We start from the raw sequence: 20,633 nt of genomic DNA on the forward strand, positions 1-20,633 counted from the left end.
GGCCGCATTGGTCCGGCTCCCTCCGGGAGGCTTCGGTAAACAATTGGCAGGATGATTGGCAGCAGGCATTTTATCGAGTCACATTTACTTCTATACGGCATATACGGCCTGATTCAGAGATCTCGCAAAACCCTACAGACTTGGACGCTTATTTTGGGTCCTGCTCACTTCTTTTCCGCTACAATGTGCGTGGACACCTATGCACCAGCGCAAAGGTTACAGATGCATACTGTGTGCGGAGTTGTCTCCGCTCGTTCGCTCGTTCACTACGGAACCAAAACCGCATGTCCAGCGCCCTTTCGTCCAGCGGTTCCGCCGGAAAGTTGGACGTCTTTGGAGTCACCGCCAGCGACTAGCATCATGGCGATCTGGGTGCCGCCTATCACGGACTGAAGAACCAGGGTCGTTTACCGTCGTACTTGTCCGCGGGAAATCTGAAAGGAACTTCGACCGTGCCCGCAAACACATCCATGGATGGTAGTCCGTTCTGTTCGAGACTCTGTAACTTGGCGTCTGGTACAGGCATGACGACACCACACTCCCAGTTCCTGATGTTCAGACTCCCTATTCGTCCGCCTTTCAGTACTTTCTGCCCTCCCCACGCTGATTCAGAAATGTTGGCAGAGCCAACGTAAACCCACGCGAAAGGCTTCCCGTCCTTCTTGCGACCACGCGCAAACAGCAATTTATTGTGCGATAGTATACCCCGTCGCATAGAGTCGTAGTCACGCATGCACTCTTTTGGGAATGTTGGTGCATTGTAACATTGAGGACTCAACGTGATGATACCTGCACATCCCAGACCTCCCATACTTTTCTCGACCGTGTCGTGGATAGGGAAGTATATCCTAATGCTATTGCGCACATCGGCAACGAGCGCATTGTCTTTCGTAAACAATTCGCCGCGTGCAGCAAGGTGGATGCGTGACAGGAAGTTATCGTTGATGGCACCGAGGGAGGAAGCTGCGTAGTCCAGCTCAATGTGTTCGACATCGTCTAAATGCAGCTCTCGTATAGCCTGTGCAAGGCCAGGGAGACCTGTTGGATGATCTGTTTCGATCTTATGTGAACCACCACTATTCCGAATCAGTGCGTACAACTAGCAAGCATACTAGGGGCCTTACATGGAGTGAACGAAGGCCAGATGGCTAGTCTGCGCAAAATCAAACTTTAGCAATCCATCAACCACTTGTGGCCCAACTTCCTGTTTCTCTAAGAAATATAGCAATTCGCGACCAAAAGTCGACAAGTCTTCCTTCTTGGTAGCAGTATCGTCAGGTCTCCGCGGAAGGTCAATCAAGAATACTGAGTTCTCCATGATACCGGGTTGCCAATCGTTCGGAACTTCGCCCCAGTCGGTCTGGGTCATGTTCGCGGTTGGTATAGCAATGCGTAACTTGTGTTTCCCAAACAATAGCATGAACTTGCTATGCATGCTAGCAATCATGCCACCCATTGGTGGGAAATGCAGCTTCATGTTTGGCACACCAGATTCCTTCCATTCCTGAATGCGCTTTGCCTGTACGTCTTCGCCTCTGTGTTTACCATTCATCAACCATATTTGTTTCACCTTCAATGGGTCAAGCTTCTCGTACAACCATCCCGAGTCATATTGAAATGAGCTGATGACTGCGATGTTGACTGAAGATGCTTCTAATAATTCGTCGATGGTGATGTCGTCGGTCCGTGGATATTTCGACGCGAATGTGCGCTTGATCGTCCCTCTAGGATATTGCAGTGGTATTTCATCGGAGGCCGTTTTGACTGCAGGTGGTCTCGCAACCTGCTTGGAAGGTCTTTCGGGCGATACGTCGCGCTTTCGTTTACCAAGTCTTGCCAAGCGCTCCTGTTCCATGGCCTTTCGATCCATGCCCATGAGACCCGGAGTGTTGTTTAGAACGGCTGCCTTTGGAACAGTTGTCGCTGAGGACTGTTGAACGTCATTATTGCCGCTTTCCTGGAGTGACAGGGCAATCGCACGCCGGAGATCCTCATCCTCATTGTCATCGCTGTCAGATATGAGGTCGATAGGTTCGTTCTTAGCAATTGCTGTGGCGTCGCGAGTGGCCCAAGGCGAAACCTCTTGTAGTGACATTGCCATCGCCAGCTTGAGATCTTCATCATCGGACTCCATCTGTTTTGTGGCCCAAAGAAAGTGGTCGTCGTGAGGATGTTGATGATTGAGTAAACAACAAGATCAATGCACGAATGCAGCCGCGGAGGCGAACGGGCATGCGGGACCCTGGAAACGCGCTTTCACGTCAGCATGTGATCAAAGCTTGGCGTTCTCGACGCGTTGTAAGCACTGGCACAGCAGCAGTGAGAACGCGTCATGCATAGAACATGTCTTATGTGATATCGAATATGAACTTTGCTACGTTAAGATTCCTGTAGCATGCACTACTCCTCATTTGCTCTTGTCTTCTACAGTATTGTGCACTCGCGGCACCTTGCAAAGCACCACGAAGTATCCCAGATCAGCCAGTATCCAAGTAACCATCATAACAATGTTGATGGGGGTGGTATAGTATCCATGCGCCTCCGGCCATACCCACCAGCAGTACCCATAGTTCAGAGTTAGCCCCGCCAGACTACCAATGAACCTTAACGCCCAAATCGTGTAGGACGACCCGCGACTGCTTTGTCTAATCATGATTTGCGCCAGTGACATGACGCTCAGAACAACTTGCGCGACCAAGGCCGTCATGAAGCCCAGCTCATCGGTGTCAATGCCCTTGACACCACGATATGCCTTTCCGACTTTCGGATTGACCGGGTTGACTGGATCGACCCACCAACTGCTCACAGCGTAAAGTGCAATGCACCACCACGCAAGCATGCCTGCAAATATCTTGCCCACGTGCCTGCCCACTGCAGGCGCATGTTTCCATTCATTCGCACCGTACTTGACAGCCGCGTAGACAAGACCGAGGTCTATGAGCATCCATATGGTAAACATAGTCTTCTCTCGAGGTTCTTCGGCAACGTAGAGGGCGAATACGATCTCCCAGGCGAAGTTGAAAGCGAGCGAAAAGAGGGGCATGGAGTATGTGCGGTCGCGGATGGATTGACGTGCCATCAGGACATAGCAGATGGTGTAGGTGATACCGCCAATGCCCAGGAGTACGTCGTTGACTTCGCGGATCGAGGGGTCGACATGAGGAGGTAGAACGTCGCTGCGGGCCATGGTTGCTGTTTGCTATCTGGAGAGAAAGGAGAAATAGCTATGCGACGGTCAGTTCTTCTTATGAGGGGTCAGGCTACCCTGTCAGCATAAGCTCTCATAGTGCGCACGGTTAGTTCGTTAAAGTAAGATGCCATTCGGAAGGGGCTTTCCGATTCCGAGCCTGCGCACACGAACGTAAGCCAACTCTTCATCCCCGTGTTCCGATGTCAGATACACAATAACAAGAAAAAATCGTGTGAGTATCATCTTGGTTATGGCTGGTCGCATTTTATTTTCCAAACACGGCCTTTGAATGATCCTCGTTCGTATAGGTCCTGGCTATCCTCCATGAAGCGTAGACACGAACATGATGTGATCACCCTTTTGAACTTCGTACTTGTCTTCGCCCTCCAACTCCCAGTCTGCCTCGTTGATGAGAACTAGTATTCCAGGTCGCCTGGGGCTTTTGTCAATATGCTGTCGTAGTCTCAAAGTATAGACATACACCGTATCGTCGAGGACGAAGAGCTCTTTCCGCGGGTCTTTCATGACCTTGTCACAGAGATGTCTGACAAGGAACGCAACATTTGCTGGCTCACCCGACTCGTCCTTGGCCGGTAAGTCGAGGTCATACTTTTTCTGGTTGGCGAACAGGATCTCGAGCCCTCCACTGTAAAAACGTTAGTGAGGGGATACTGGCAGATATCAATTTCACCACTTGCCTAAATTCGATCGTTATCGGGACAGTGGCATCGTTCGACATCTCTGACTTCGATCACCTTTTAGATGATAAATGTTGCAAGATCCTTGGCTACTATTGAGACCGGATGCGCCCGCTCTGCAGTCCCCTCAGTCTAACGCAGCTAAGCGAGACTAGCGCCAAAGAAATCCTTACGGCGATGACTAGATGTGGTGCACGCGCATACACAACGCCTAAGCCGAACAATGAATGTATCTTCTGAATTCATCTCTGTAGGCGGAAACCGTAACCCCGCCGCCGCTGATTGGGACGAAGCTGGGTCGCAACTCCTAGCGTTCGGCGCAGACAACTGCATCGCACTATGGGATCCCCAGGTAAGTCGATACTGGCGTATGACGTACCCTTCACTCACCGAGATAGGATGAAAGTCTTCACGGCGTTCAGGCGATTCTGAATGGACATACTAAGGCTGTCAACGCTGTCAAATTCTTTCCTACACAATTGCCCAATATCTCGATCCTACTTAGTGGATCAGCAGACAGCACAATTCGGATATGGCGAGGCCGAAGAGGTGAACCCTTCGATTGCGTTAAGACAGTCTCCGGTCACATCCAGCCTGTTACTAGAATAGCCGTTCTGCCCGGTTCAGACACTCTCGCTACAGGATCTTCAGATGGCAGCGTCAAAATCTGGAAACTCGTTCACGATGCAGACTTCAACGACATCGATATCGAACTCGTGCAGACCATCACGCTTTCACCTAAGTACTTCCCTCTAAATCTAGCACTTGCAACTCTGGACGACACATCCGTGGTGCTAGCAGTTGCGGGCACTCGCGCTACCATTCAGATTTACGTATCGCAAGAAGGCCAATTCCAGCTTTCAGCAACTCTAAGCGGACACGAAGGATGGATACGCGCGCTTGCATTCACCCGAGAGACATCCGATCCCAACAGCGATCTACTGCTAGCATCAGCAAGCCAGGACAAGTACGTCCGTCTTTGGCGACTTCATCGTGGCAACGAGCTTCCCGCTGCTAGTAGTGCACTCAACGATCCGGCTTTGGGTGGACTGGGCAAGGCGTTATCGAACAAGGCACATTGGATAAGTTCAGCTACATCGAAGCACTCTATCACATTTGAAGCTTTGCTACTCGGGCATGAAGATTGGATTTACCAGGCCTCGTGGCGACATCGCGAAGGAAAGCTGCAGCTTCTCACTGCTTCCGAAGATAACTCAGTTGCCATCTGGGAGTCTGATCCAAACTCTGGTGTATGGGTCTGTATCACTAGACTAGGCGAGATCAGCGCACAGAAGGGCTCAACAAGTGCTACGGGAAGTGCGGGTGGATTCTGGATCGGGCTGTGGTCACCGGATGGCAACACAGTGGTGTCTCTGGGACGAACAGGAAGCTGGAGGAAATGGACTTACTCATCCACAGAAGATATGTGGACACAGCAAGTCGCTATCACGGGTCATGTACGCGAGGTCAAGGGTGTCAGTTGGTCAAGAGATGGATCTTACATGCTCTCCACTGGTTCCGATCAAACGAGTCGGCTCTACTCACAGTGGAAACGGGACGGCGCGTCAGCTTCCTGGCACGAGTTCTCGCGACCCCAAATCCACGGTTACGATCTAAACTGTGTTGATGCCGTGTCCAACTCTCAATTCGTTTCCGGTGCAGACGAAAAGTTGCTACGCATTTTCGATGAACCCCGAGGTGTGGCAGACATGCTTGAGAAGCTCTCTGGTATCACGGCATCAACCACCGCCGAACTCCCAGATGCTGCCAACATTCCTGTTCTCGGCCTCTCAAACAAAGCTATTCAAGCTGTCGGGGATGATGATCCGGTGGAGAACGGCGATGAAGACGAGCGCGAAGCCGTTGACCCTGCTTCCGTAATCCGCAAATCTACACTGGAATTCTCTCATCCGCCATTCGAAGACCATCTTGCCCGCCATCTGCTGTGGCCGGAGACAGAGAAGCTCTACGGACACGGATACGAAATCTCCGCAGTTGCTGTAAGCCGAGACGGAAGTCTTGTCGCAACAGCTTGTAGAGCTAGTTCCATCGACCACGCCGTTATACGTTTGTACGACACGAAAGAATGGCTAGAAGTAAAACCCGCACTTAAGGCACATTCACTCACCGTTACCGCTCTGCAGTTCTCGCCGGACGACAAATATCTTCTTAGCGTTGGAAGGGACCGACAATGGGTGATCTGGGAGCGCAGCGATGAGCCATCGCTGTACACGCTCAAGTACTCGAATCCAAAGGGCCATTCGCGTATGATACTAGGTGCTGCCTGGACACCTCTTGAAGTACCCACATTCATGACTGCTGGAAGAGACAAGAGTGTCAAGATATGGCAGATCGTTGACAATGATGTGCAACTCAAGGCTACCGTACCAGCTAATGCCGCCGTTACTGCTGTGTCATGTAACAACGTGCTACCTGGTGGTAAAATTATGTTTGCCTATGGTACGGAAAATGGAGAGATCGGCATTGTAAACACTCCATCAGATGCTTTGGACAAGGTAGAAGTGTCTATGGTCAAAGCGGAGTTAGCACCCGCAAAGACGATCAACCAGATCGTCTGGCGGCCTGGAAGAGCCGATGGCGAGCAACAACAGATTGCAGTAGCGAGTGATGATACCTCGTTGCGTGTCTTCAACATCTCGCAAGAGGCATCGTAGCAATAGCAGAAGATTTCAGGAACGTGTTACATGTCGACAGTTGAATTTGATCAAAACTTTACACTATTACGCATGTTTTGCTGGGGTATCTCGCCAAAGAAAATCATTTCCTTCAATTTTTCCACAAACAATCCTGTATCTCGTGCTTGATGTTCAAGCGTAACGTGCCCCCGCACTCTTCTCATTGACCGGTGCCACAGGAGGCATTCCAGGCTTGGCCATCGGGTACTGTCCAGGCGACATGCGCTGTTGAGGCTGCATCATCTGTGGATGTTGTCCGAATTGCTGCATCTGTCCCGGTCCTTGCTGCATATACTGGGGTTGCATCGGATATCCCTGCTGGTTCGGTGGCATCTGATAGTACATGACTTGTCCTGGTTGCGGCTTCATATGGGCCTGCCCTGGTGGGGGCACAATAGCGCCATTGGTGATCATGGTCTGTACGATGTTGGCAGCAATCTTCTCTGCGTCCTTGCTGGTCTTGCTGCGGTTGTGGCGATGGCAGTCGACGCAAGCCCACACGAAGAGGGCGAAGTGAATAACCAATCCGAAGAATTGGCATACAACACCTGTCAACGTAGTGTTTGCGCGTGTCCCTTTCTCCGCCCAAAGCTTGTTAACATAAGCGTCCTGCTCTTCGCAGTTGTTAAATCCGTAGTAATCACAGTCCCGCGGGGAGTTGACATAGCTCGTGTCTTGTTCCCATACCCACGTGCCGTTGGAGGCCAGAACATAGTCTCCACCACCAGAACCATAACTATATCCATCAGGTCCACCATATAAACCGTAATCCAACACGTCTCGGAACGCAAAAATAGCAAACATTGCTGTTATAATGAAGGCAAGCCACAGCAGAAGATCCATCGTTACACGAACACCAGGGTGCACAGGCCGTTTGCGCACAATAAAGACGATCATGCAAAGCGCGACAAAAGCTACTGAGACGGACCAGGTGATTAGACCAGGCCAGACTGCGTAACTGTTGTAACCGAGATAATAGTAGTCGTTGTTGGTGTACAAGTCCGTGGTCATCAAGTAGGCAAAGCAGCCTATGCCGACCAAGCCGGTTATGATGGCAATGGCTCCAAGGCCAAACTTGAACTTCCAGTACCGGTCGCCGGCATTGAGCTTGTCGTTGAACGAAAGGTGTTCTTCGGTCTCGGTCTCGGTCGCCTGTGGAGCTGTCGTGTTCGGGATCGACGCCGTAGGACCCGTGGTGGGAACACCCGGCGCAGGGCTGCTCGAGGCTTGGGTTCTGGGGGAGTTCGCGTTCGCAGTTGACGTGGCATTGGCATTTGTCGCGTCGGATAGTCTAGCAACAGACTTTGGAGGAGGCGTCGGAACAGGAGAAGGAGGCGCAGCTGAAGTCGCGTCGGGCGCGTAAGGCGTAGCCTGAGGCGTAGCCTGAGGCTGCGAAGTAGAAGAAGACATTATTAAGTATTAACTAAAGTAAAAAGCGAGTGGATGCGCAGAGATATGCGCGTGGTATATGGTCAGGCGGGGCCTTCGAAAACACAAAGAACAGCAAGAAGGCCAGGCAACAGGAGAGAACTCTGCCTGTCTACAGACATCGTGGCGCCACGGGGTGCCTGAAGCTAGTCGTATCGGTGTTGGATAGCACTTAATTTAGATGAGCTGGAGCGGAACAACCATGATGCGGCCGGATAAATCTCAGTCATCAATGCACGACGCTTAGCACCCTACTACTGCAACCTTAATTGAGGCTTGATCCTTTGTCATTTCACAACACCCAACGAACTGCCTTGGACCATGGATCATGAGAAAGATTTGGATTCGATATTAAGTACCTCGCAGATAAGTCGTATACGGACGCCATCGCTTGCATCGCTGAAGTCCGCCTGAAAAAACATTACGTCATAAAAGACCTTCTTACACAAGCCGTACTTTCCAAAGTTTAAGCCATCAAGCTCCATCCTTGGGCCCTAGCACGAAGAAAAAGAAGGAACGGAAAGGTGCTGGTGCCCGATCTCAGTCATCTCAGCCATCACACTCTATGGTGTGTGTCTAGTACATTGGGTCTCCGACAGCGCTGATGGAAGCAACGCAAACACCATCCTTGCAGTATCCAGCAGGTGTGAGCCATCCCCAGAGTTCTAAGACATGTTAGTGCAGTTCTCGGAGAATGACACATCCGGCTGAACTTACCAACTTGTTGACCGTTGGTGAAGATGGCGTTGGCGGCTCCCGAAATGGTGGCTGAGCACGCGTGGGTGCCAGTAACTTGGTCGCAAGTGATTGTGAACGGGGCAGTAGCCGTAAGAGGGATATCGGCAGAGCCGTAGCAGCGACCTTTATCGCACCATGCTGAGATACTGCTGCTCGCCGTGTACTTGTCGCCATCGACAAGTAGAGACTGAATGGATCCTGCAACGGTGATGGTGCACTTGAAGTCGGTGCTGCAAACTCCAGACACTGAAATCACACGTTAGCAACTTCCAGGATAGTGGTATGGGAGCGCGTTATCGAATAGACTTACAAAGACCGTAAACAGCGCCAAGAACACCCGAGAGGGTCTTGTCAATGACGGCTGGCATAGCAGGCAAGTTGTCAAGAGTGAGGATGCCGGAGCCCTGAACTGGGGCAGAAAAGCTCGAAGGCATAGTCGGGTTCACATTAGTTGCGGTTGGCACTGCGGTGATGGTGGATGTCTTGGTAGCAGCGGCAGCGACAGCGACAACAGAAGACGATTTAGCTGCACCCAGGTTCACATCCAGAAGAGCGCTGGAAGTGCCAACACCGACGCTGATGCCGCCGAGTTTGAGTCCGAGGAGAGGGGAGGCAGTTGCAGAAGCAACAAAAAGAGCGAGAGTAGTGAACTGCATTGTGAAATTCGGAGGCTGTTAAGCGATTGATAGCACGAAGACACAGAAGGGTGTGATGGCTGAGATGACCGGAGATGAGAAGCTGATGGAAGAGCTGGAGATAATCGAAGCTGATGATTCTAAAATGATAGGAATCCGTGGGCTCTTTGTACTCATCCAAGGTGGCTCATAGTGCGGTATGTTCTCAAATCTTTTGTTGGTGAACCCCCTGCCCAGCTGCGTGCCCGACTCAGTGCTATCCCATCCGGTTCGTGCTCCGAAGCGCCTCGATTGCCAGAACTCTGCGCCTTGCACTCCACATCATGAGTTTCAGTTTTGCAAGGCTTCCAGGCCCTGTTACAGATTCGCGATCCCTAGGCAGTTACACTAAGATTGTTGCTGTCCAGCCGATAAGCGAGCAACTACGTCGGTGGAGACCGACAGGCGTAAATGGTACTGGTACCCGTACCGAAGACCAGAACCATCGACCGTTTAAGGTTTCGCACTAACTTGGCGGAGAGTTTTCCGCACGTTGCGGCATTCATGCCCCGACCAATAAGAGCATATCACAGTTTGTATCTACCAAGCCGGGGAGACTATTGGGCTGATTCCAGAATCGATCGCTAAGACATGCCTTTTAATCCCATTTTGGGCCAGAACACACGTTTTCCAGCACGTTTTTCTAGACTCACTGGACCCTTTTCGGTTACCTATGCAAACTGATTGGCCAGCGGGCGCCTCCGCCGTGTGTGACAACGCCCAACTAGCCACTCCTTATAGTGTAGCTGGCACTTACTATCTTAGTATACATCGTGGCTGACTTATCCAGTCCAAATCGGGTTTATGGCGATAGAACGCCACGAAGAACGTATTCAAATCATGACAACGTACCTGAAGTCCTGAATCGGTTCGAGACCCTAATGCAACAACTTCATCAGATGGCTTTCTATCACGCTGTGTGATATGCTAGCGGCATCGACCTCTCTCAACGAAAAGGACGAGAGTCATATGGCTACTGAGATCTGGACAACTTGCACAAAGCAGAAGCCGACGTGGCAAAGTAACACGTGGTAGGAAGAGGGCAGCAGTGCGCAGGTCGAAGTTATGGTAGGTGGTGTGCATAGTGAGAAGATTGCTCGAAGAAAAAAACATGTTACTCAGGAAGATTAGATACTATGTCTCTGTCGTCACTGAAACCAGCTCCTCCAGACCATCAGTTCCGTCATCGCAAACACCAAAATGATCCGCCAAACTCATGCCAGGTACGCCATCGCGGAAACATGCAGTGTTCTTCGTTGCATAATCTCTAAGCGAGGTCCAGTCCCTACATTGGTGCATCTGTCCGTTGCCAGCCATGCCATCACCGTGCCCATAGAGCGGAGTATTATCCGCATGACACATAATGTGTTGACGGAGGGCGTCAAAACAATGCAGGGCGTGATGCGTGGGAAAGGGAGGTACCTCTTGGCGGTGTAAGGCTACATACGAGGCGCGAACGATGCGCTACATTGTGATGGTCAGAAAGTTGTATAGATCGAAGTAAAAGTATTGGAAGAAAGGAGTGTGACGTACGAGGCAGTGAAGCTGATGGTAGGCTTGGAGAAGATACATCCCTTTGCCAGGCATTCCAGGTATGTCCATAGAGGGAGGCCACTATTGCAACTGTTAACACCCACTCTTTGACCCACGCTGTCATCCTTTCCAAGAACCCGGTTCAGGGTAACTCACGTGATTCTCCGCTGCGAACTCATGGTCCACTGCGATATGTCCATGCGCAGTGTTGATGTTGTCCCACAGCGGATCAGCATCCGAAGCATTGGGCGCACCCCATGGCGTATTCCAGTGGAAGGGAACGAACGCGATGGGAAGGGAATCTACCCTAGCAAGTTCGCTGGGTTGTGGATCGAGGGCGTTGGGCAATGCAAGGCTGGTGGGGGTGGGTGTGGAAGAAACCTCCGGGGTGACCGTGGCGGCCACACCCGCCGTGCGCCATATGGCAATAGACAAGCCCATTACACAGACATTGGCAACTGTAAGCAATACAAGTGCTATCGTCGGGTACAGTCGTCTGTGCGTCGAGGGAGGAAGTGGGCCATGTTCCGAAGCCTGGTCACTTGACGCTATGAGCTTGTATCGAGCGAACATGGTGTTGACGAACGCGAGAGGTAACGATCGAGAAACATTGCAGCAACCTGCATGTCAAATAGTCACGATGGCCTGCAGCGCGGAGGATGCACGAGGCAAGTCCTAAAGAAACGGCGTATAGTTAAGGTTTGCGGCCGTGCCCCTCCAGACAGTAGCGTGATGGGCCGCTACCGTGCATGGAGCTGAGTCCGACTGCGGTCCGTTGCGATCGAAAATCATTTTGTCTCACGATCTGGGTGGGCCTGCGAATCAACGCTCTTCCCCAGCCTCGCATCAGGGGCCAAATCTAGACCGAGGTGCGGGAGATCTTCCGCTCGTGGTTGATGGACGTTTCCCAGGTCGTTGGGCCTCTCTACGTCACTTTGCCTGCCAACGGGCAGCCTTACGCACGCCCAACAACCTGGAATCAACTAGGTCCCCTAACCTGAGCTGGGAGGGTGTGTACCAGAGTACCTAGACTTACATATGTATTTTGTGACGAGGAGTTGACTCCGCTCATCACACCTGAGAATGCCATATGGTACATAATCCAGGGCGAATACCGCCGGTTATTATCACTCCACTCACTTCAGTCACTTCATTCTATCAAGTACCCAGTCTCTTTGGCTGCATCATCGGCAAAATGGGTTACGAATACATCAACGTTACTTCGTGCTTGGTCACTGGTATCGTCCTCACAGCCACGACTGTCATTGCTGTCGCCCTTCGACTGGGTGTAGCAGCAGAGAAGGCCGTCAAGTCCAGAGATACGCGATTCAGCAAGCATCTCGACGACTTCTTCTGTCTCCTTGCTCTTCTCCCAACCATTGGTGTCTCCACCGTTATGATCTATGGTAAGATATAACCCGACCAGAAACAAGCTTATCTCTTGGCTAACTATCGTTGTAGGTGCAGCCAAGGGCATCATTGGCGGACACAACGGCCCGGATAATATCGAGGGTTGGATCTACAGCACCACACCAGAACTGGTAATTCTCGAAAAAGTGGGTCCACATGTTCCTCTCTGGCATGTTCATTCAACTAACGCTTTGACAGTGTGTGTACATGATCTTTATCATGCAGCCGCTCGCTATTGGTCTCACGAAACTCGCTTTCTTGTTCCTCTACCGTCGCATCTTCACATGGCCTGGCTTCCAGTGGACCTCTTTGGTCTTCATCGTCCTCACTGTCGCTTTCACAATTGCCTTCTTCTTCGGCTTCATCTTCGACTGCCGTCTGAACTTTGCCGCCAACTGGGGCTCTCTGGCAAGCATCGCCGAGAACTGCCCCTTTGGTTTCGAGGCAACCATCGCATTCACAGTTCTCGATGCCGTTTTTGATCTGTGCATCTTGCTTTTACCCCTTCCTTGGATCTGGCGTCTGCAAATGCCCACCGTCCGCAAGATCCAGTTGTGCGGTGTCTTCCTACTCGGAGGATTTGCCGTCGCTTCTGCCATTGTTCGCATGGTCATCTGTATCAAGCAGAACACACCCTCTGCTGCCCTTGATCAGCAGTTCATCATGGGTATGCCCACTTACGATATCACTGGCATCACCTCGCACGGTCTCTTCTGGACTGTCGTTGAGACCAACGTCGCCCTCATTGCCTGCTGCCTTCCCAAGCTACGACCCGTGCTCAGCATGGCCGGCCTGGGAAGTCTCATGGTTTCCATGGGCTCTCTCCTCCAGAGAATGGGCTCCAGCATGGGTACTCAGAACTCCAACAGTGCCAGCAACGGCAGTGGCCAGTTCAGCAAGATCTCAGCAGCTACTGTCGTCACAGTTGGCAGCAAACCCCGCAGCCAGTTGGGCCATTACCGCTCGCAGGAGAAGGACCGCACTGGTAGCGATATCAGCCTTGTCGAGATGGGCAACAAAGTCGAAGCAGCGGCTGTGGTAGAGAAGCAGGTGTCACCTGACCCTTACGACACATACGAGGTCGATCTTGAGGACAGGAAGTACCTGGGCAGGAATTCACCAAGCAGGTTTTCCCAGTAAGCTTGCGCTATAGCGATACGATGATACCTCTCCGGGGGCCACGACCTCCAATATACCCACCTAATGATTTTTCAAGCGTAGCGTTTAGTTTTAGTTTTAATTAAATCCAAATTTCAACATGAGTTTCTTCTCCTGATGCTTGATGTGCTCTTGGCTTCCAATATCACCACTGCTCACACTCAACCAATGTCTGTCTGCGTGTCTAAAAACCACTTCTTTCAGCCGACCAGCTCGAAGCAGAAACGCCGCCAGCTAGTCTTTCTGCTCCATATCCCGCGGAACATGTAGCCGAGGTGATTTCCCATTGACAGCTTACTGACATATTCAGTCCAGTGGCGCTACTAACAGATCTAATGGCCCGTGGTTATCTAGTCGTTAGTAAGCATTAGGGTCTTGGGAGGCGGAAAGGTACCGTATGGTCGACATGCATTACGCCGAGTCAGCCGACCAATTTTCACGTCCAGATTGTAATGGCCATACACTCCAAGAACACTTGATAGAAATGTGAGATAGATGGCGAGACGTAGCAAAGTGGACTCATTGCATGCATTTGCTATTTCCCAAGATTTCCGTTCAATGCATCTGATACTCATCCAAAGCCATGCCTTTTGCAATCTTCTTGACCAGGGCTTTTTTCAAGAACTGCTCACGAGCGAGACTTCTCGTTTGCTGTGGTCATGTCAGTTACATCTTCTTTGCAGAAATTTCGCCATGGATACACTTACCTTGACAAATACATCAGTACTAACTCGCCCCTTGTCCAGAGCGCGACCTAGAACGAATAGAGCATCTGCAATACCCTTTTCTTCTGCAGCAAGCGTGTAAAGTTGCCCTCCGACTATCGTAGGCGCTACTAGCACGTCATCAACATCTGGTGCCTTTCTTCTTCGTGCGTCCTCCATGACTCGGTCCGCTTCTACCATGGCGCCTTTCAGCACTTGTTCGTTGTTCGCAAGCGCCGCGTCAAGCTGCTGGAGCTCGCCAAGTTCTGATTGTAGTCGAGAGTAGGCAGCCTGGAGGGCAGCTTGTTGCGCGCGAAGTGGCGCTACCGCAGCCATGTTGGAAGAGACTGTCTGTCGAATCTGCGAAACCAGTGTTTGACTCAAGGCCCGGAGAAGCGCATCTTTTTCAGGGTTTGGAGGAACAGGTGGTACCGGTAAGGGAATCTGGTTGCCAGACTGTGACGGCAAGGTAACTTCGAGCGAGTCATCGAGAAGGTCGATTGGGGGCTTAGGGGCTGGTGGCGCCTGCTGAGGTTGTTGTTGGTACTGCTGAAATTGATGATGCTGTTGTGGCGGGTAACCCTGCGGCGGCGGCTGATATTGTTGTGGCGGTTGGGGTTGTCTGTACTGCTGTTGAGATTGCGGTGGTGCTTGGTACTGTTGCGCTTGCTGGAAATTGGGAGGTTGTGGAGGCCCTGATCTCGAGAACTGGGCAGCTGTTCGCTGGCCATTAGGTGCCATGGGGCTCACAGGGCTGCTGCTTTGTACTGGTTGCGGAGGGAAGCCATGCGCATGGGTTTGAGGATGCTGAGGCCCTGAGCCTTGATTGTAACCACCCTGTCGACTCGGCGCATATTGCTGGCTCGAAGGCTGCTGTTGCCATTGTTGTGGCGCATCATATCTACTGTTCTGGTTCTGCTGGTATGACTGCGGCGACTGTGGATGTTGCGGAGGGTGGGGTGGTAGAGGAGGGGGTTGCGAGTACCGACCCTGTGGCGTCTGAGGTGTGGAGCGGCCTTGTTCGTGGGGTTTCGGTGGCTTTGGAGGAGGCGCTGGAGCTTGATTTGGTGGAACAGGGGACGAGGATGCGCCTGGAATCCCTTGTACTGAGCGACGCCAGTCGGCTGGCGGAGGGGGTACTGGAGGCGGTGCTTGTTGCGCAGGCGCATTGTACTGTGGCTGTTGTTGCCTCGATCGCACGGGCGGCTCTTTTGCGAAGACGCCTCTTAGCACGGCCAGGAAGTCGAAGAGCGTAGACTTCTGTGCGATTGTTAGCTGTCGTGCCCGCAGGTGGAGCGTTCGGCCCATCAGCTCTCACAGCTCATGCAGTACTCACATCCCAGTATTTCGCCCATTGTGCCAGATATGGGTGGTATATTCTACCGTCGGTGCTCACATGTTGTCCAGGTCGCAAGACCATGTCTTGGGCGGGTGTGACGTATACGATGGGTGGTTCTCGAGGGTATGAGTGAGGCACCCATATCGCTACCGGAAAGCCGTATGTCGCGCCACGAAACGTAACGGGCAGCGTGCCGCTGAGCAGCAGTAGGAGCGCTGAAGATCCATTCTCGTATGTGTATGGCTCTGTCTTGGGCGCAAGCGACGGGTCTAGACGTTGGTGTCAAGTCAGTCTGCATGTCGTGAAGCTGCAACACATGTGACATACAGTTGGACAGTGCCTCGGCCGCGTCGTGATATGTGCGATTTACGTCTGAGTATTCCTGACTGTTATTAGCGCATGTACAATATGGATTCACCGATTAACTTACATTAACGAGTACGCTGTACAGCCAGTTGAGTACTTTGTCGCTGGCCATGTTGTAACTGATCGATGATGGCATACTGGCTAGATGATGGCCATAGAGCACGGTCCATGCCTCTCCCAACATGAACCCCTCAACACCTTGGCAATCCTTCAATGAAATGTGCCTCCATTTGTTACAAAGTCCCAAGGTTGTACGCCATATGCCTTTGCACTCCATACATCACTCAAGTGTGTGGACCATGTCAGGTACGTGAATAAACTCAAAAGTGTTTCGCAAATCGTTATGTATGCTCAATACAATTTATATGTAGAGCTATTGCGTATGTTACAAAACTATGTAATCGTGTTTCTCGTAACCGCTTCAGCGAGCGTGGGCAGAATATGTGCCAAAGAATGTACGTCATTATACTATACAAGGTCCTCCAGGGTATCAAACAACTACTACGCTCAATGTTGACTCCACTCAATCGTGTTGAGGTCAACACCCTCCTGCACGAGTTCCCATAACGGACTCAGCTCGCGGAGGAATGTGACTCGCTCCTTGACCGCCTTCAACACGTAGTCGATCTCAGAGTCTGTAGTGAAGCGTCCGATACCGAAGCGGATACTGCTGTGCGCACTCTCATCGCTGCTGCCAAGCGCTCGGAGCACGTAGCTAGGCTCAAGCGACGCCGAAGTACAGGCGCTACCCGAAGAGAGGGCGATGTCTTTCAGTGCCATGAGGAGTGATTCACCCTCAACGTAGGCGAAAGAAACGTTAACACACCCGGGGTAATGTCGCTCCCTGTCACCGTTGAGTGTGGTGTGCTCGAGTGATAGCAGGCCTTCGAGGAGACGGTTCGACAGCGCTGAAATGCGCTTGGTGTCATACTAGTTGTGGTCAGCAATGCCCAGACTGGTGAATGATGTGACCAAAACAATGCGTAACAAAGAACTCATAACCCCTGCACATTTGTCAACATGGCGCGTCGACGGCCGAGGCCGCCTAACACTCTGAAAGCCATGCATGTCGGAAGCAAATAATCATAGTGTTCATGAAAGTGAAAAAAGAGTGTACGTACCTCCATCTCTTCGTTGCAAATCCGTGCGGCTTCGCCCATGCCGATGACAAGAGGAGGTGCGATTGTTCCACTTCGCAGTCCTCGCTCTTGGCCACCGCCACTGATGATGGGGTCGAGCCTGACCCTAGGCCGTCTTCGTACATAGCACGCGCCAATGCCTTTGGGTCCGTAGATCTTGTGGCCTGATATCGACATCAAGTCGACGTTCATCTTGTTGACGTCAAGGGGGATCTTGCCGACAGCTTGCGCCGCATCGGTGTGGAAGAAGACCTTCTTCGATCGGCAGAGCTTTCCAATCTCCTCGACAGGTTGTACAACACCAATCTCGTTGTTGACGGTCATGATGCTGACAATGGCGGTATCGGGACGCATCGCGGCCTCGAGCTGGGCCATGTCGATGAGACCATTGTTTCCTACTGGCAGGTAAGTGACGGAGAAGCCTTCATCTTGCAAATGTCTACAGCTGTCAAGCACACACTTGTGCTCTGTCTGTGCTGTGATGATGTGCTTCTTCTTGCCGCTTCGCCCAAAAAAGCGAGCGACACCCTTGATACTCATGTTGTTACTCTCAGTAGCCCCGCTGGTGAAGATGATCTCCTTTGGGTCTGCGCCGATGAGGTTGGCAATGTTGGCGCGGGCGTCCTCTACGGCTTTGTCGGTCTCCCACCCATACGCGTGGGTTCGCGAATGGGGGTTACCATACATGCCGGTCATGTAGGGCATCATCTTGTCTACTACGCGCGGGTCCATGGGGGTTGTGGCTTGCATGTCTAGGTAGATGGGCCGTGAGCCCTGATCCATGACGGTTGCCTGCTTGAGAATGCCTGGATTGTGTCAGCTTTGCGGAAAGCGGGGTGGCGTGGACGTTGGAGCTCACCAGCAGTAGGACTCATCATGGCATCAGCGCCCATGCCTGTTGTTGGCATGGTTGCATCCTCTGCTCTTTCTCCCGTCTCCTTGAGGAAACTGCGCTGCTCCTTCTTGATGGCTGACTCGAGAGGAGAGCCGTTAGAGACGGTTGCCTGTGCCGGCTTGGACTCTGAGACATAGTGCCGGCGGATGCTAGAAACACGAGAAAACGCAGATGAAGGGTATCGACGAGAGGCAATGCGCAGGGCCTGCCTCGCGACGGTGGGTGCAATATTAGACATGATGGAAGAGTAGTGGGAAAATTAAGAACGCAAATTGCCTCCCGAGGTATTAGAAGCTATGAAGTTTTAGCGCCTAGATCTGCTGCTTAGCTAAGCCCACCAGCGCTCACGATCACCCACCACCTCCACTCGTCATCGTTCATTGTCTGCATCCAGAAAGAGACAGTCATTCACGCGTCGGCGCGTTGTTTGCAGCGTTTAGTTTTGCACTGCCGTTTCTTTCCCTGCAGCCGACTGTTCACTCTTGGCGTGAGATAATCGTACTCGCTTCCGTACTTGCTCGGCGCTCCGTGACATCCGGCAGATTCTAGGGAGTGCTGCATAGCCACACGCGACGTCATCGTCGAGGTTTAGCAGCCACGCCGGCGCCCGCATCGTTCGGTCGCTTCCTGCTGGTCTACAACTACAGTCCCCACGGCCTCTCCTAATCCCTACTGTGTATCAATCTCGAGCAGACTTACGGAATATACCCCCACCATGAGTTGGAAAGGCCTAACAAAGACCGTCACCCGGGTACGACAGGCAACCTCACATGCCATTTGGGCATCAACACCCGCTAACATCTCGGATCAGGCGCCGCAAACCTTCAAGCAAAGGTTCAACCTCGTATGTATCCTGCAAGCGTTTCTAGAGGCTCTCCCGTCTACGCGCCCGCTTCCGAGCGAGATTGAGCATCGCTAAAGCGCGTATACAGGGTGAAATCACAAAGGACCCCATCTACATCGATGCAGAACGCCGCTTCCAAGAGCTGGAGAAGGAGACGAAGAAGCTCCATGAGGAGTCCAAGAAGTATGCGCATTTGCGACACAGTTGTACTCGACGTCTTGGCTAACATGCGACAGGTATTTTGAAGCCATAAATGGTGCGTAGACTAGATGTAACCCATTCGTCGTTCGGCCTAACCCACCTCCCAGGCATGCTCTCACATCAGATGGAGTTCTCCAAGGCCATCGCCGAAATCTATAAGCCCATTTCCGGCCGAATGTCAGATCCTGATTCGTTCCACGACGAAGGCAATACGGCAGGCATAGAAGCATGCGAAGAATACGAGTCGGTCGTTAAGGAACTACAAGAGACTCTTAAGCCCGAGCTTGAGATGATAGAGTCCCGGGTCATTCGTCCGGCGGACGAGCTGCTAGTCATTATCAAGGCCGTACGAAAGATCGCCGCCAAGCGCGACCACAAGCAACTCGATTATGACAGGCATCGCGCTGCGTACAAGAAGCTTGAGGAGAAGAAGGACAAGACACTCAAGGACGAGAAGGCCATGTACAAAGCTGAGAACGACGTAGAACTCGCGACGCAGGACTACAACTACTTCAACGATTTGCTAAAAGACGAGCTACCGAAGCTGTTCGCACTGGAGAGAGAGTTCATCAAGCCTCTGTTCCAGTCCTTCTACTATATGCAGCTGAACGTTTTCTACACATTGCACGAGCGCATGCAACGGCTTGACATCGGCTACTTCGACCTTACACTAGATATTGAGGCCGCTTACCAGAAGAAGCGCGGCGACACACAGGAAGAAGCAGAGAAGATTTCCATCGTCAAGTTCAAGACTACAGGTGGCGCTCGTGTCGCTGGTGCACGACCGGGGCAGTCAAAGTACGCAGCGAAAGCACTTGAAGCCAAGGCAGGCCGAAGTTCGATATCGGAAGACACAGAAACACCCCCACCACCTTACTCTGCTGGGCCTTCTGCAGCTGCTGTTGGAGATGTTAAGTCGCCAACCCTGTCGACAGGATCATGGGGTTCTGCTGCCAAAGCCAAAGGCGCTCCTCCGCCACCCAAGCCTAAGCCTTCACGCCTCAGCGGCGTACCCGCGACAGAAACCGTTACAGCTCTCTACGACTACGAGGCACAAGCGGAAGGCGACCTTAGTTTCTTGACTGGCGACGTAATAGAAATCGTCTCAAGGACGCAAAACGACAATGAATGGTGGATTGGAAAGGTACGGGGGAAGCAGGGACAATTCCCAGGTATGTACTCACACCTCTTCGAAAGAGAGTTTACCCTAACCATTCTACAGGCAATTACGTCAAACTGAACCAATAGTCGAGGCTCAGTCCGCCGTCTCCTACCTTTCGCTTGCGAGGTCATACATGTTGAAGCATGGTGATACCATTGTTGCGTTTACAGCATCTTCTGGGGTTTTACGTTAGAGTTTTGTGCTATGCTGATTTGAGCGATCGGCGGTTTAGCACATTGGCTTGCATTGATCAATCTAATCTTCAATCCTATTCTCGGTACCACCTTCTTCAAGCCACCAGTTCACTTGGTTCATACATTCGCGCTTTGTGTTCGTATCTCTGGCATGCAATGCATAAGATGATTAGCGTACTCGGTGCGGGGCCTGTTCCGCCGCACCCCGCATGACGTTGATCGGAGACATGGAACCCTAGAAACCTTGCAATCATCCGAACGTGC

General features: G+C 51.9%; 11 protein-coding genes across 11 annotated transcripts; 3 read left to right on the plus strand and 8 right to left on the minus strand.

Annotated features, from left to right (window-relative positions):
- Nucleotides 1–382: 382 nt before the first annotated feature.
- On the minus strand, nt 383–2,134 carry AA0111_g10216 (hypothetical protein; the record flags this gene model as incomplete). Its single annotated transcript, XM_028643941.1, has 2 exons — nt 383–1,076; nt 1,125–2,134. The coding sequence occupies 2 exons, from the start codon at nt 2,132–2,134 to the stop codon at nt 383–385; spliced, it is 1,704 nt and encodes a 567-aa protein (XP_028502150.1).
- A 273-nt stretch (nt 2,135–2,407) lies between these two features.
- Nucleotides 2,408–3,187, minus strand: AA0111_g10217 (hypothetical protein; the record flags this gene model as incomplete). Its single annotated transcript, XM_028643942.1, has 1 exon — nt 2,408–3,187. The coding sequence occupies one exon, from the start codon at nt 3,185–3,187 to the stop codon at nt 2,408–2,410; it is 780 nt and encodes a 259-aa protein (XP_028502190.1).
- Nucleotides 3,188–3,505: 318 nt separating this feature from the next.
- AA0111_g10218 (hypothetical protein) lies at nt 3,506–3,929 on the minus strand (the record flags this gene model as incomplete). Its single annotated transcript, XM_028643943.1, has 3 exons — nt 3,506–3,623; nt 3,672–3,836; nt 3,889–3,929. The coding sequence occupies 3 exons, from the start codon at nt 3,927–3,929 to the stop codon at nt 3,506–3,508; spliced, it is 324 nt and encodes a 107-aa protein (XP_028502149.1).
- Nucleotides 3,930–4,111: 182 nt separating this feature from the next.
- AA0111_g10219 (Elongator complex protein 2) lies at nt 4,112–6,563 on the plus strand (the record flags this gene model as incomplete). The annotated part of the gene is made up of 2 exons (XM_028643944.1): nt 4,112–4,240; nt 4,287–6,563. The coding sequence occupies 2 exons, from the start codon at nt 4,112–4,114 to the stop codon at nt 6,561–6,563; spliced, it is 2,406 nt and encodes an 801-aa protein (XP_028502189.1).
- Nucleotides 6,564–6,716: 153 nt separating this feature from the next.
- AA0111_g10220 (hypothetical protein) lies at nt 6,717–7,994 on the minus strand (the record flags this gene model as incomplete). The annotated part of the gene is made up of 1 exon (XM_028643946.1): nt 6,717–7,994. One exon carries the CDS (start codon nt 7,992–7,994, stop codon nt 6,717–6,719), a length of 1,278 nt encoding a protein of 425 aa, XP_028502228.1.
- Nucleotides 7,995–8,588: 594 nt separating this feature from the next.
- Nucleotides 8,589–9,406, minus strand: AA0111_g10221 (hypothetical protein; the record flags this gene model as incomplete). Its single annotated transcript, XM_028643947.1, has 3 exons — nt 8,589–8,677; nt 8,730–8,996; nt 9,061–9,406. The coding sequence occupies 3 exons, from the start codon at nt 9,404–9,406 to the stop codon at nt 8,589–8,591; spliced, it is 702 nt and encodes a 233-aa protein (XP_028502229.1).
- Nucleotides 9,407–10,888: 1,482 nt separating this feature from the next.
- On the minus strand, nt 10,889–11,530 carry AA0111_g10222 (hypothetical protein; the record flags this gene model as incomplete). Its single annotated transcript, XM_028643948.1, has 2 exons — nt 10,889–11,038; nt 11,114–11,530. 2 exons carry the CDS (start codon nt 11,528–11,530, stop codon nt 10,889–10,891), a joined length of 567 nt encoding a protein of 188 aa, XP_028502220.1.
- Nucleotides 11,531–12,152: 622 nt separating this feature from the next.
- On the plus strand, nt 12,153–13,507 carry AA0111_g10223 (hypothetical protein; the record flags this gene model as incomplete). Its single annotated transcript, XM_028643949.1, has 3 exons — nt 12,153–12,363; nt 12,419–12,513; nt 12,566–13,507. 3 exons carry the CDS (start codon nt 12,153–12,155, stop codon nt 13,505–13,507), a joined length of 1,248 nt encoding a protein of 415 aa, XP_028502221.1.
- Nucleotides 13,508–14,080: 573 nt separating this feature from the next.
- On the minus strand, nt 14,081–16,046 carry AA0111_g10224 (hypothetical protein; the record flags this gene model as incomplete). The annotated part of the gene is made up of 5 exons (XM_028643950.1): nt 14,081–14,176; nt 14,233–15,489; nt 15,566–15,837; nt 15,896–15,950; nt 15,999–16,046. 5 exons carry the CDS (start codon nt 16,044–16,046, stop codon nt 14,081–14,083), a joined length of 1,728 nt encoding a protein of 575 aa, XP_028502227.1.
- A 395-nt stretch (nt 16,047–16,441) lies between these two features.
- On the minus strand, nt 16,442–18,206 carry AA0111_g10225 (Cysteine desulfurase; the record flags this gene model as incomplete). The annotated part of the gene is made up of 3 exons (XM_028643951.1): nt 16,442–16,864; nt 17,056–17,879; nt 17,933–18,206. The coding sequence occupies 3 exons, from the start codon at nt 18,204–18,206 to the stop codon at nt 16,442–16,444; spliced, it is 1,521 nt and encodes a 506-aa protein (XP_028502219.1).
- A 477-nt stretch (nt 18,207–18,683) lies between these two features.
- On the plus strand, nt 18,684–20,261 carry AA0111_g10226 (Regulator of cytoskeleton and endocytosis; the record flags this gene model as incomplete). Its single annotated transcript, XM_028643952.1, has 6 exons — nt 18,684–18,719; nt 18,780–18,812; nt 18,901–18,995; nt 19,049–19,068; nt 19,121–20,185; nt 20,236–20,261. 6 exons carry the CDS (start codon nt 18,684–18,686, stop codon nt 20,259–20,261), a joined length of 1,275 nt encoding a protein of 424 aa, XP_028502217.1.
- Nucleotides 20,262–20,633: the final 372 nt, after the last annotated feature.

This window comes from Alternaria arborescens, assembly GCF_004154835.1.
Source record: "Alternaria arborescens strain FERA 675 chromosome Unknown contig_33, whole genome shotgun sequence".
Classification (NCBI taxonomy): Eukaryota; Fungi; Ascomycota; class Dothideomycetes; order Pleosporales; family Pleosporaceae; genus Alternaria; species Alternaria arborescens.